Source organism: Lagopus muta, chromosome 1, assembly GCF_023343835.1.
Source record: "Lagopus muta isolate bLagMut1 chromosome 1, bLagMut1 primary, whole genome shotgun sequence".
In the NCBI taxonomy this organism is placed as follows: domain Eukaryota; kingdom Metazoa; phylum Chordata; class Aves; order Galliformes; family Phasianidae; genus Lagopus; species Lagopus muta.
In genome coordinates this window covers 114,786,131-114,801,760 of record NC_064433.1, presented here as the reverse complement: position 1 = coordinate 114,801,760, position 15,630 = coordinate 114,786,131, and the positions used below count along the sequence as shown (strand labels likewise).

At 39.9% G+C, this 15,630-nt stretch overlaps 1 protein-coding gene across 1 annotated transcript in view; it reads left to right on the top strand.

Moving 5' to 3' along the window:
* LOC125686137 (maestro heat-like repeat-containing protein family member 1) overlaps window positions 1-12,776 on the top strand; it is a 33,422-nt gene extending 20,646 nt beyond the window's left edge. The window contains exon 5 of the mRNA XM_048929827.1: window positions 12,705-12,776. Coding sequence (XP_048785784.1) covers window positions 12,705-12,715 — 11 coding nt within the window. The 3' untranslated portion in view covers window positions 12,716-12,776. The remainder of the gene's footprint in view (window positions 1-12,704) is intronic.
* Window positions 12,777-15,630: the final 2,854 nt, after the last annotated feature.

The window sequence follows — 15,630 nt, the reverse complement described above, 5'->3', positions numbered from 1 at the left end:
TTACTATAAACACTGGTTTTGTGAAGACTGATTTTCAGTAATACTTACTAGTATACATATGCTAGTTAATGAAAACTACTGAAAGCATAAATAAAAGTAGAATGAAATAGCCAAGGACACTGAAACCTGCCAGAGAAGATGTGTACATGTGTGGGTTAATAGCAAGAACAGGTGGGATTTCAGGACATAACACAGACGATGCCATACTGCTGGTGCTGCTGTCAGCATGCTCTGTGAGGTGACATCCCCACAGGAAACATCATGCAAAGTTTAGTTTGCCTAGTGCATAAGATCAAAGTGTATGTTTAGCACATTCATTGGTGAAAAAAGAAGAACAGGAAAGAATCTATGTGCTATCTTACTACTTTTAGTATCAATACTGAATTATAGAAAAAATCCTTGATTTTTTTCTTTTTTCAGAGAGCTTTGCTCTCTGACTGCTCAAATATCATATCTATAAGTCACCAGTGATAAAACTTACAAGAAAAGTTGAGGCAATAGAGCCTTTCCTTATGGCAGGCCCAACTGATAATTAGCACACACCCTAACATCTTTCTGTAATCCTGTAAAAACCTTTGGATAAATTCCCTTTTATCAAATACCTGTACGCTCTTCAGAGTGCGTCACTGTCTGTCTACAGAAGATGCAACAACTCAGATCATTACTTTCAACAAGCTTTTTGTATGCTACTCTGTCAGCATTCTTCATTCCAGTTTGAAAGAACATTTCTGATGGCTTTGAAATTTTGATAGGTACACTGAAATTTCCAAGACAGACTGCAAAATGGAGGATCTACTCGCTATCTTTAATATCCATTTTCTGTTGTCAGTGGTACAACCTAATGCAAAAGAGATATTTTTTTTCATTAAGTTGCTACATTCATAATACATGGATATATACAAGTTGGCTGTATCTGGCTTTCATGGCTCAGAACTCAATCATCCTTTGTCTAATGGCAAATGCCCGCATTACGCACCAGGAGGCTCCTGCTAACATAGCAAACTTTCCTACTCAACCATTCAGAGACACATCTGATGTTAAGAAACTCAAGTGTCCTCTCCAAGGACATAAGCACCTGGGCAGAAAATCCCAACAAATACCTGCCCACCCACTGTGCTGCCTCCCATGTGCTATGCCTTACAACTCTCTTGGTGCATCCTTTTTCCCAGGGCTTCTTCCAGCCTTGCAAGTAAATGCCAACTCAGCTTGCTCTCTCCTTTTCCCTCTCTCTTTCATCCCCTAGCTTTTCTGAAGGCTTTTACACAATGAACTCCTTTAGAAATAGTGTTTCTGGCTGCCTTCAGCACAGAAAAAAATAATGCAATGCCTGAGCAGCTTCCTTTGTAGTCCCTATTCAGAGCAGAGGGGAAATCCTGGCTGAGCAGCCAGCTCTCAGCACTGTGCTAGAGAAGCCCTACAGAAATGATGAATACCCCCACAGGCTTTCTCTGATAAATTTAACTATGTTTTGCCAGCTAGGTATCTACCTGGAAAATCTCCCCAAAGGTTTAATAATCACGGAGTCTTATTTGGCTGATGTTCTTGCAGAAAACTGTTTTATTAACACTTGAGCCCATATATTTAATAGTAGCCCTGCTGTATTGTAACAGCACTGTTACCTGTAACAGATCAGTATCCTAGGATCTGCTGTGTTATCAACAGCAGTCCTCATGTCCAGAAGGTAACAGGGCAGCAAAGCAAAAGCAAGCATAACAGCAAGGGGCAGATACAGTGGCAGTGGGTCTGACACACACCTGTGAGGGGCAGCACCTGATCTGCTCCAAATGCCACACCTACTCTTCACAAACAGAAAAAAAATTGATTAAAAAATCCCTTACCACATATCAAAGTACAGGAATCAAATGGCCACGCTGCATGCCTTTATAGAAGGAAGGAGAAAACAAACCAGCCTGAAGACCTTGAAAGCTCGCTGGGATTAATAGGTGTCAAGGAGCACTTTCTGATTTAGTCTTTGACAGGTTGCCATTTTCTACATTCTTCATGCAGCTAGAAACTATATAATTATCCGTGTATGTTTCCCAGTTCTTAAAATGCCAGGCAAATGAATTTTTGCCTATTTTCCCGTAGAGCGGATTTTCCAAGCTGATTTTGGTAAAACATTGACACCTTGTGGCACAGAGCAGCAATCACACCCGGACAGCCTCGCATCTCCAGGAAGGTATTCCCCATAAATACATGGCGTTCCCCAGAACTATTTTGAATTATTGATGAGCTCAGTTTTAGCTACCAGCTTTTTGTTAGATCTTTATCCTAACGTGGTTCTTGATGTTCACAACATTCACAAGAATCTTGCCAATGATAGGCATAGTTATTTATACAATCTTTATTCAAAAAAATAGCAATTCTGCTAGGTCTGTAATTATTATTCACTTATTTAATTTATTAGTTTTCCTAAAAGAGCACACAACACTCTTATTCATCTTTTCGGTCCTCCTGACGTTACTTCTAGGAATCCAGGTGCTTTGAAATATACTGTGTATACATCTATACACTATGCAGAATTGCTAACAAGAAAGATGTGCTGCCTGTTGGTTTTATACAGGTTAACAGGAGGACTCCAGCTGCGTGGAGCTTTCTCAGCAAGGCAGAATTTCTATTATAATTATTTTAAATGGACATAACTGAATGGAACAGATGCACTGCTGTACAGACTTTGGATTAATCTGAAAACACTGACTTTACATCAGCTGCATTGACTGAAAAAGACTGAAGAGCTAACGATTTGAAAACAATTCTTCTTTTAGTTTGTGGACCGTTCAAATCAGAAAGTATTAAAAAGTCAAGTGGATGAGAATTCATAGGAACACGAGAAAAAAACCAAGATTGTACCAGCCACTCATGTAAAATATTTCAAATTTCATACAACTCCCAATTACTGTCCCATTCACTGAGCACCAGCTTTCAGTAGCAGCACTAATTACTGACCTGCCAGCGTCTTTTCTGACCTCCATTTAAACAAGAGATCCTGCAGATGATTGGGATTTTGAGTGAATGATGATCTGATTAACATGACTGGCGAGCTATTCCTGGTATTACATTATGCAATTAAGACGTTATGCCTGCATTCATATATTTTATAACTGTCTAAAAATTAAAATCTTTTCTGTCAGCATAATAACGCTGCTGGGACTGTATGCCTCAGTTCCAAGGGTATTCTGGGGACAGGAATGAAACCCACAGTGTTTTATAAAAAGCACATCACAGTCGAAGTAGTGATATGCAGGAACAAGGTATTTGGTGTCTCTATCATTTGTCATTGAGAAGTTTCAAATCTCGACAGCCTTTTTGCATCAAGATGCATTTTTTTCCAACCTGATGGCAAAAGGTGTGCTCAATCTGTATGTTTTACATTGGCGTGATGAAAATTAAAGAATAAATCTTAAGTAGGATTCACTTGAAACATCAGACAACAAACAGGTCAAATATAGAGGCACTGGCACATGACTAATGGCACACTTGCACAAAATGTGATGCCAAGAAAATAACTCCTCCTCTTGTAAAGGAGCTCGTGATAGCCAATTATTGCAAAATCTAATGATGCATTAAGTGCTTGCTACTGTGGGCAGCGCACATCCACAAAATCACAGAGCTTGTCTAACACACATTAAACCCTAAATATCACCCCTCACTCAGCATCAGGGCTACAATACAGGACCTGGCATGTGCTCGGCCACATCTCCCAACCTTCAGGTTTCACGGCTTGTCATAGAATCACAGAAGTATAATTTAGGGTGGAAAAGACCTTCAACATCATCAAGTCCAACCATCAACAAGACCTACGAAGCCCCATGGCTACAGCGCGTTCCTTAGTCATGGGCAATCCAATATCATCAACACAGATCCAGAAGGTGCGCTGTGGCTGGGAGATTTCTTGTCTGATAAGAGCAGTACTGCCGGCTGGGGAGGCAAAGATGCGACGATTTGCACCTCCCTTATCCAGTATCGGCAAATGTGCTCACCACACAGACTAAACCAGTCCTTGGTTACATTGCTCCTCTGCTAGCTCCTGTTGTGAAGGTGCAGAAAAGCCAAGGGACAAGTTCCTCTCCTCAGCCAAGCCTCTTCTCAACTCCAATTTATGTATGTCTACTCCTGTCCCACCGGCACCCCAACTCACCCAGGTGCTAGGATACCTCTTGCATCTAGCAGTGCTACAGAGCTCACAGGCTTTTCCTGCCTACCTGCTTTACAGCCATTTTGGAGTGCACACAGTTACCCTGGGTCTTTAATCTGGGCATGCTCTGTGAAATCAGGGGCTGTATCATGGCCATTAGGAGAAGCAATCTGATTATCTGTGGGATCCCAACATTTTTTTTGTTCAAATTCACCTGGATTTACACCACTTTACTGCCTTTGTGGAGATTTCTGGATTTGCATTTGCAGTAGAAGCAATGGAGCTCATTTGCCTGCATATCTTTTTTGAAGAGAATATAGTATAATTGAACGACAGCACATAACTGTGTTATTATGCTTACACACAGTAAATTAGCCAGACAACTCCAGAAATAGAGATGTGCAATGTTTCCTTTTTACTACATGGAAAAAAAAAAAAAGGATGTTTATCTCCAATCTGCAGAGCAAAGGTGTTTTAACTTTCTTGCTGTCTCAATGAGTCCTTAGAAAAAGGGAGCTGATAAACATGAATTTCTATCTCAGAAAAAAAACAAACGAGTCTTCCTTTCCTCCTCTGCTCTCACCTTCTGTTTGTTAAGTCCTAGGAAATAATAAAAACTGTCACTTTCACAGCCCACAAATGAGAATCAACTGTCCTTGCTAAGAGCTTGGAGAAGATTAATTCAACTTCCCTTTGCCTCTGCCGTGGACTGTATCTGTTGCAATTTTAGTGTTCTATCACCTTAAAAACAGGGTTAGATAAAGAAATCTTGATTCTGCTAAAATCCTTTACCTATGATTTTTTCTGATTAGTACCCAAAACACTTGCTTCTTCTGACCTATTTTCTTGCCACATTCTTGGGTTCCCACAGTGCTAACGGTAGCACAGGGGGTTTAGAAGGTCTTCCTGCTTTTGGAAACATCTAGAAGCCGAAAGCTTCAGCCATCAGTGAGACTGCATGTCAGCCACTCAGAAAGCCTCCAAAATTTGTTTGCCTAGCAGAAGCTTTTTGAGAAGTAATGGCATTTTAACATAAGAGATGTGTGAACCACACGTCAGAATGATGATGTGCCCTTTTCCAGCCTTGTACAATTCATTTGCTACAGCTCCTGCCAAATGTGGAATCCCAACAAACAAAAATAATGAGATCTTTCCTCTCCATGGGCTGTATCATGCAAATATTTGAACTAGAATTAAGAGCTGCTAAAGCTCAGAAATCCTCACATCAAAATACAGCCACAGGAAAAGCTCAGGAAAATTATCCTGTGTGAAATTTGAATCTGGCTAGTAAGTGGATTGCGCAGTCCCAAATCTTCCAGCTTGAAGTGGGACAGAAAAATTGTTCAAAAATTGATCCGTGTTTTTTTCTCCTCAATTTCCAAGCCCTCGCATGCAATCAGTCATTCCCCTTTGCATTCTTGCCTCAGCTGCCACACCTGAAGGGCCACAGCACATGTGCAAGTAGAGCTGGGGGAAACACCTTTCTGCTGGTGGTGAAATAAACAGTATCACAAGTCACTCTCTCTGCCACTGAGGAGGTAAAACCAGCAAGAAATAAAGGGATTGGGCTTGACTAAATATGACTTACGGACTGGAGCTGTTGGTGGAGCTACTGGCTGAGCCCCAGGGAGAGCCTGCAGCTGAGCTGCCTTCACCGAATTTGAAACAACAGGTGAGATTTCAGTTTGCCAGCCTCTCTCTCACACTTTCTATTCCATCCATCAAAAAAGAATTGATACTGGCTTACATTTGGCATGTGTAATGGTGACTTCTTTTCTCAGAGCCATTGTTTCAGTCTCTCTCCATACCCAGATATTAAGCAAGTACCACATCCAGTTTCAATCTTCCCTTCACAACCATTCTGTATAAAAAAAAATTACTTTTTAGGTTAATGGGCAGTTCTTGCATGATCACATCTTAGGCAAATGTATGTTCCTACATCTTTTGCTCTGTGCTCACTTCAGCCATTCATCATTCACTTCCATGGAGACAAAAGGAAAATATATCTGACAGTACCTGTAATTCTCCAGCTACTTTTGTACAAATAATGAACTCTAAGCCTCTGCACCAGGGCATGCTAAGCCTTTAGTGTCAAGAAGGAAGTCTGCTTTCCAGAACACTGCCTGTGTCAGGACAGACAGCCAGCACCAAGGCTTACAAAAGCAAGTGGGACTGAAAAAGAGGAATTTTAAAAGATGTTCTGGCAGCCTAGAGCTGCACATAGCAGACATCCCACTGCCATGAGTGATGGCCGACAGTGGCTGCTCTTCCTCCTCTACTTTCATCTGCACATGTATCACACCTGGTCTTGCCTTCTCTTTTTTTTTGTTGCCTGCTGACAGGAGCATTAAGTACTTAAAATCAACACCATTTTCAAACATTTATTTTATCCTCAGCCAAACTTTCACATTAATCAATGAATTTGTCCTAACAACATGTCAATTCCTTTATGAGCTTATACATAATGAAAAGATATGTCAGATTCACATGGTTGTTTGGGAGGACAAGAGGTTTGTTTGAAAACTGTGATCCATCTGAGCCTAAGGCACCCAGTAGAAATCGGCTTGAATCAGATCTTACAGTCAGGACACATCTAAGACAAGACATATGCCATCTTTAAAAGCATGTCATGTAGTGTGTTTCAATTACAGGAGCTGTGGACTAACGTTACCACCGCACAGGCCCATTTATTTAACATGTTTCTCAATGCATTACAGCTTAAACCTTATAAAAAGGTTTTAAAGCCAAATTTATTGAAACACAAAAATGAACACATTTCTAGCTATATATTTAGATATATTTTCACTACCCTAAATATAGCCACAACATTCAGTGATGCTGTAAATGTGAGTAACACTGCTCACATATTTCCTGAAAATTAGTCATTTGGCTCTCAAGTTCAATGCAGCTGTTGCCTGTTTAATATTAATGCCCTTTTTCAATATGCTCACTGGATGCGTGAGTTAAATGACCCAATAAAAAATCTCCAAACCTGAGTAAAACCAAATTGTTTAAAATACTCTTATGAAAAGGCTTTTAATCTTGTTCTGCTTGGCCTTCTGTCTTTCATAGACTAAATGTTTGCTAGTTTTCCAGTCACCGTTGAGTCTTTCAAGGAGGACTTTAGTCTGTTTCATTTCTGCAATTAGGCACAAAAACCCTTAATGGTTACTGCCAAGCCACAGTCTTCAACTTCATGTTATTCTTTTTTTAGGCTGTTGTCTCTCCTTTTTTGTAGTAAAGCAAAACTACATTTACAATTGAATTTACAGAAGGGAAGAAAATGGAAGTCACTCAGTTTCAGTGAGTGACCTTGTACACACTAATATACCTTTGAGAAACTTAACAGGCTGAAAGACTGCAAAAACGCCCTCCTCTTCTCATTCTATTTGAAATTTCACTTTCAGGAAGAAACTGATTGATTCATCCACTTTATTACTTTCTATGAAGAATTGTCTATTCCTTTTTTCACAAGGAGATCAAGAATGGAGTTGGACAATTAGGAGAACCATGTAGTGATACAAAGTCTTTCAGACCCCAAGGCACTACGGACCAGTTCCAACTTGTTTCTGTAGAGACTGTAATAGGTCTTCAGTTTCTACAGAGTATTTTTTAACAGTTTATAACACTTTGAAGAAATGAGAAACTTTGCAGCTGATGTTTTACATTCATCAAAGTATTTCATGCCAGATGTAGTAAGGCTTTCTTCTTCTAATTTACAGACAAATTGAATGAAGAGATTAAAAAAGTGATTCAAATGAGTTTTAAGGATGTGCATCAGTGAGACTTCAAAATTCAGCCTTAGGTTGAGACATAGAGAAGAAACACTGCTAAATACGGCTTCAGAATATTGTTTATGCTACACAGCTTTTTTGCAGCTTGTACAAAATTTCATACAAATTTAGATCAGGAAGAAAAGAAGGCTATACTCAGTGACTTCTAGGTGCTTCCTGCTTGTGGTTCTGCGTACCTATTATTTTCCTTCAGAGCTCTTAGTCAGAGGCAAAGGACTATTTTATTTTTCTTCTTCAGTATCTGTACTAGACAAGGTAGGGAGCAACCATAACTTCTAGAGTTACTCAAATGCAGAAGCATTCAGATAAATGTGTTTCCCATACGTTTGCCATGATATCCAAAGATACACAAGCATCAAATTCTGACCCCTCTTTCTGTTGAAGATACTGATCCTTATTTACAAAGTAAGTGTGATGAAATCTTAAAATTAGGTTAACTTAGCACTCAGTCCAAACAATCCCAGAACATTATGCCAAAGAGTCATCAGACTTCTTTACCTTACAATCAAGATCAATTCCTTTTTCTGCAAAAATGGAGCTGGCCTTTAGTTTTCTTTTCTTCAGATTGAATATTAATTAGTGGAGATGAAGACACATCTCAAATGTATGCTTTACATAAACCTGTGCCTTCAAAGTCTAGAAACAGCACGCAGTCACAGTAAGCTTTAAGGATCATGTGCATGCTGGATTGGGACCCATGAAACTGGATACCAAGCCTTCTGCAGAACTGTGCCTTCAGCCAAGTCAATCATTCTTTCTTTCCCCCTGTGTCCCACCCTAATGGCCAGCTCAAATCTACAGGCCTGATTTTCAAAAGCGTTGATATTTCTGGATTCTACCTCAGCATACACAAGCAGCAGTACGTCTGTGTGTGCACACCATATACTATACAGCAGATAGTGGTATATGCCATTATGTGGTACGTGACACAAATAAAAGACATGTATCTGATTGCACATTGTTAAAAATCATTTCCAATGCATTCTGCCTGCAAAAATCTTTTACATCTCCATGACTGTTCTTTCTTAAATGCCAGTAAGGAATGAGACATGACTATATATTTCAGTTCTCTCCTCCATCTCCATTTTTAAGACAAAGAGTTGAGACCCAGGAAAAAAGAGGCTTGCAGGAAAGTTGCCAGCTCTCCATGTTCACAGGGATGTTGGAAGAGTCAGCTATGGGGCTATACACATTTCCATTGTCAACTGCATTTCTTTCTTTTTATTATTGTTTCACTCCATAAATCAAAATGACTTCACATATCTAAGTATGTAGAGAACCTTGGTGTGATATCATGATCTCTTTACCCTGGTTGCTTTGTCTCTCCGAGTCACAGCACAGTGGGAAAATCTCCAGAGGAAGATCTAGAGGAAATACTGAAATGTGGCAATCTTAGACAAAAAGAGGAACCTGGATGTGACTTATGTCAGGCTGCATCAGAACCATTACACCTCATTTCTACTTCCTCTCTTATCATCTGTGGAATGACCACTCCATTTCTCAAAGTTTAGCATGCATTTGGAGTACATGCGTATTTCCTTCTGCTTTAAAATGTGTTAAGGAATTATGTCTTATCAATTGATACTACTCACACAGCTGCCTTTTACTGCAGATTTTCATTGTGTGTTCTGGATCAAAAGGCTTTTAGAGTTTCTTGGGCACAAAAGGGTTTTATTTCAGTCACCCTCTTTTATACATTCCTTCTCCTCTCCTGAGAGCAGCTTTTTAAGGTCTTCTCATACCTCCCAGTTTCTGTGATCTGAACCCATCAGTCTTTTCTTCAATTTTCATCTTAGTTTCACTTTTTTCTCTCCACAGCCTCTTACATACCCGCAGATCCAATGGTAATTATTCACACAACCCCCTAACTGTATATTTATCCACAGTGTTTGCCAGCTCTGGTCAGCTCTGCAGAGTTGTTTTCACTAAATGCTGATCCTTTTCTGATCTATCGTTGTGTTTTTCCAGTCCAGACACCACCTGGGTTTCTTTCCTACCTGCCCCTAACAAACACTAACATGAGTTTCTTAACAGCCACTAGGTCCATCCAGTTTGATAACATTTTTTAATCTTAAACTATCTCCTACTCTCTCCTTCTCTTCTCCTATAACATAGTTATTGATTTTCCCTGTGCTTTGATCAGGTCCTCTCAAGTCTCTGTAGCTAAATGACTCCACTTCTGCAATTCATTGGACTAAAGCTCCAGACATGTTATTTTCCTTGCCATCTTTTTCCTATTTCCCCTATATTTTTTTTCACAGAACCACTATTCATCCCCCCCTAAAATTAGATTTCAACCTTTCAGGTTCCAGGGCAATATACCTTTCCTTGCTGCAATTCTCCTACACGTTCACTTACTTTTTTAATTTAATCTCCTCCTCGTTTCCAAGGCTTTATGTCTCTGGTATCATTTCTTTCGCATTTCCCCTAAAATTCTCTAACTCTTCACTTTCATAATAAAAAATATCTCAGGAAAAAGAAAAGAAAAGAAGAGAAGAGAAGAGAAAAGAAAAGAAAAGAAAAGAAAAGAAAAGAAAAGAAAAGAAAAGAAAAGAAAAGAAAAGAAAAGAAAAGAAAAGAAAAGAAAAGAAAAGAAAAGAAAAGAAAAGAAAAGAAAAAAAAAGAAAAGAAAAAGGAAAAGAAAAGAAAAAGGAAAAGAAAATCAACACTCAATTCCACTTTTTTTTTTTTGCCATTATCACCTGTTTCTCTTCTATGTTTATTCTGCACACCACTTCCAATTTCTGTCCATCAACAGATACACATGGTTCTTAGCCAAGCTCTCAACTTCTGCATTCTCAAGCACTACACATCTTCTCAGCCTTTCACATCTTCTCCCAAACTCCATTTCTAATTCCTTGTTTTGACCACATCATTCTTCTAACTTAATTTCTCCACTGCTATCCTGTCTCCATGTCATGAAACATAAATAAAAATAAATACAGTGTCTCTCCTAAACGGTCTATCCTTATCCCATCTATCAAGAGCAAAATAATAGAATCATGGAATCTTAAAATGGCTTGAGTTGGAAGGGAGCTTAAATATAATCTAATTCCAACACCACTGTCATTGTTAGGGTTGCCATCCATTAGATCTGGTTGCCCAGGGTGTTCAAGCATGGTCTTGAACACCTCCAGGGATGGAGGATCATCATAATAATAAAAATAACGATAATAACAACAGACACACAGATAGATGCTACCAACCAAATCAGCAGACTTGGATGTCTCATATTCGGAAGTTTAAGTAGGAACACCTAAACACACAGCTTCACAAACATGTCACTGAAGTTACTGTTCAATTAAATTAATTTGATCAAATTAGTGGGAAAATTTGCCTTCTTTTCTTTATTAAAGTCTTTCATGTGATGTCATCACTTAAGCCAAATAGCACTGGGTTTCATGACTAAGTCCACTGAGTAGTTTATGACTTGCAAATCAAAGTGCTAGTTAATTGGAACAAAGGTGATAAAACTCACATACCTTGTTTAATTTTTATTTGGAATATCACATATTCTTTTTCATTTTCTTTTGCTCCACTGCAGTTTAAAATATGCCGAGCACAATTCCTAGATAAGGATCAGAGGCTGCATGACTATGGATCATGGATTTTTCCAATACACTGCTAATCATGGCATGAGCAGAATGAAGAAACAGGTCACTGAGGAACTTTATTTCACAGTACGCAGCTGGGATACAAACTGAATGTCACTTTTTATCTAGCTATTTTATCTTCTTACAACTGCTTTTGAACTTTTAGCACAATACACTATTTTGAATACACAAATGGCTCAATAACCTTTACAGTGCATGTAATGACAACTGACATCAAATTAATTGACTTTTACACAGTACTTTAGATCTATGATGAAGTCATTAGGAAATAATCATGTGACTGCCTGGGAAGTAATGTGTTATTTTACAGAAGGATGAATCTATTATTTTAATAGTTTCAGGTTGACTTAGTGAATATTATTCTAGCAACTATCATTCTCCATTTTTTTTCTGGCCCACAGGAATATGTTCTGTGCAAATCTTTAAGGTTTCTGTGTGTCCAAAGGACACCATGGAAATTTTTTTGCAGTAGACCATAGACTAACAGACAAAATGTTAGCAGTTGTGTTCCACAAACTGCATATTGTTCTAATTGTTTCATTTTAATTGGTTTTCCAATGACTAGATCTCTAGCTTCTTTTTCAGGTTCAGTTGGTGAGGCCTAAATTAAAAGGAGAAAGAAAGAACAAAAAGCCAACTTATAACTTCTCAGTATATCACTGATTTAATTGTCTGATATATTTATGGTACCCTTATTTCAAAGAAGAACACACTAAAAGTTTGCAAGGTCAGAGGGGTATAAAAAAATTGTAAAGTAAAAAAATATTTTAAAAAAGTCTACACTGAGAGAAATGAAATTAAATTAAGCGAGTGCTGACAGATCAAGGATACTGAGAAGTTCTTAAAGGAAATGTCTACTAAGAATTGGTAGCCTCACTGGAATTTAAACTATAAACTTACCAATGTGGGTTTTAGAAGATAGTCTGAAGCAAAGCAGAAGTAACTGTGTGAGTTGAAAGCAACCTCCCCTAGTTTTGTTTTTTTTTTTCCTGCTTATAAACACCTTGCAAATTTTCTATCCTAGTCTCAGTTTCATATCTGTCTGCTATGACCTGCACAGCTTTATAAGAAACAGAATGTCTTTGCAGCAATTTCATTTGCATATTTCCAAATAATTTGCATACAGCCTTCAGCATACATTTTTTCTGATTCTTCCTACAGAAGGAAGGTGAGGAGCTTCTGATGCATGCATGCAGTAATGAGGATAAGGGGATCTGCATTGTCTGGCTGTGAACATTAAGAAAGAAGTTGTCCTGACCATGGTTTGTCAAGCATGGAAGTCCCTCCTTGAGTATAGAAGATGCTGGGACTAAGAACCTCAGTCATCCATATTTCTCAGTATGGAGAGAGGCACTTAGGAAGGTGAGCAGCAGTACAACCAGGGCAAGGGATTTCAGTGAGGCACGCAGACATGGAAGGACACTGCACTCCACAAGGCCTCTTTGCTCTGTGTGCTGGGGCAGCACAGCGCCTCAGTACTAAAAATGGCTGTGGTCTGGGAAGAAATGCAAGCTGGTCATAGTGACACAAACAAGGAATATTTGGTGCCTTTTTTAAAGAAGTCAGGAACAGATGTTTCTAGATGCAGTTTGGGTATTTCTCATCTGTGAATCAGCAAAAATCAATCATCCCGAGGCTAAGAACTGTCACTCCCTCCTACAGCTCCTGAGTCACTTCACTCCCCCAGACATGGATGCATGAGCAGCAACCACTTTTTAAACTGCACTATATACACTCTGATACTCAGCACTTAATTCACAGTGATTTGTGATTGCCTGGATCCTCTCAGGGTCAGCTGCTGGCCTCATCAGTGCTGATTTCTGAAAATATGTCTTTTGATAATCTGTCTTCTTCCTACCTGTTAGACTATGCTTTTAACTAATAATAGATTCTAGGTTCATATAATTGAATAATCAAAGCATTGCTTGAACTTTTCAGACCTAAAAGAAACCTGCTATGCTTTTTCAATATGACTTTACTAAAGCAAAACTGACTGCTCCACAGATCAGGTTTTTTTCTCAAATTGTACAGAAGCATTGTGCTTCTGGAATGACACTTCAGCCTGATTTTGCTAAATAGGTCAATAACACCTCGAGATTAATTGGTTTAAAGTGCCAACACAGGCAACCCCTAACCTCTCTTTCTTAAAACAGGTGATCCTACTGTTGCTAAGTTTGCCTTTAATGCTTCATATGCTTCTTTCTTTTGATGAGCAGTGTTTATCTAGAAATGATTAGAAATTTGCTACCTGTGTTAGAGTGGTAGTGTTTAAATATCAACCACTTGATTTGATTGTTGATTTGGTTGGTTGTTTTTTTTTTCTGTTCATCTCCTAGCTTCCAGAGAATATGTAATTTTAGGAAAAGGAGTTTGTGTTCAAACATGAAAAATGTCAATTTGCATCAACAGAAGTTACCTAAGTCCTCCTACTTTCATTGCAGCAACAGGGAAGCGTGGCTGCAGAGCTGCTGTGGGACTATGCCAACCACCACAGACAAGGCTGCACAGTAGGAGGGGGAGGGAAGAGAGGGAGAGAGGCCTCAGAGAACCCCTGGGGGCTCTGGCATGGGGACATGTAGTGTAGGAGGATGCGGTCATCAGCCTTTTGCAAAAGGCAGGAAAGTAATGCTGGAGGCACCACAGAGTGCAGCAGTAATCAGATGCTAATTCAAAATGAGGCACTTCTAATTCTCCTTAAGGGCATTTCCACTTCAGACAAGGTAGTTCACCTGACCTTTTCCCTGGCAGAGATGTAAGAAGGCCTGAAAACAAACACTGGGAGCACAGATTCATTCAGCTCTTGGAAAGCCTGCTTAATATTCTGAAAAGTCACCCTAATCCTGTCAGTATTAACAGCAGGGAGATGGCAAACCAGCTCTTTCTGATACAGCAGAAGCAGTGTTAGAATGCACTGAATAATTCCACTTTGACCTAAAATTCTGGTTTATTACATGCTAGTTATTTTTAGTCAGGCATTTCTATGACAGTGATGCTTTTATCCAGAATAACATGGCCCTCAGTCTGTGTTACTCCCTGAGCTGAAGCCAGCCCCACCTGCTCATGCAAGCAGAGATGCTGTATGCAATTAATTTGGCTGGAGCTGCTCCTGCCTCTCCTGAACACTTCACAGCCACTGTATCAGTCTGTGGGAGATGCTGTGCTCTGAGAGCACAGGTGCAAAGTGGCTGCACAGCAGCTGGCAGAGGCACACAGTGTCTTTTCTTAGCTTCACAAAAGGCACTTAGTGAGGTTCGTGGCAAGCCACTAGCTCCACCAATAAGCAACAGACCTTTCATATCTGGGTATTGGCTTAAAATCTTTAGCCAGTCCATCACTCAAGCACAGTGATCTCCCTAAGTTAGTGATTATCCCTCCCCAAGGAGGACAAGGTGTCCTCTCCCCTGTCCACACTAGAACAAACATTTTACAGCAATTCTGATAGGCATGGTGGCAAAACGTTTAGTCCCTTTACCACTTTGTCCCCAAGCCCAGACTAACATCTAGTGGCACTCTCTGATGGTCCTGTCTCTGAGAGAAAGCCATGTTAGGAAGAGGCTCAGGGAAGGGAAGGCCCTGACTAGCTGTCCCTGCTCTGGCTGTGGATGGTCCGTAGAGTAGGAATGAGCCAGACCTCAGAGTGCCCTCATCTTACCCCAGGCCTGACCCTAGCAGCTTCCCTGGCTCTGAAGCTCCAGCAGCACGCCCAGCTGCTGCAGAACTTCATGTATTCCAGTTTTAGGTGCTTAGCTTTTTCTCTTCTTCTGAACACACCAATCGGAGCGTGAAATGCTTGCTTTCACATTCAGCACAAAGCTCAGCCTGAGCTTTATATCCCATTTCCTTTCCCCGGCCATCACGTCCTGGCACAAGACCAGCAAGCAAGCAGAGCTGGCACAAGGGATAAGCCCGAACACAAACCTGTGACACAAACCTCCCTTTCCCTCTTTTCTCCTCCCCGAGGATTGTGCTGCTCACACTGCACACCCAGCCTTCCAGGAAGCTCCCAGGCCTGTCGGGTGGCCCTGTGGTGGTATCCTAGGACTCCTAGGGGCACAGTTACGCTATATATCAACAATAAAACTTCTAA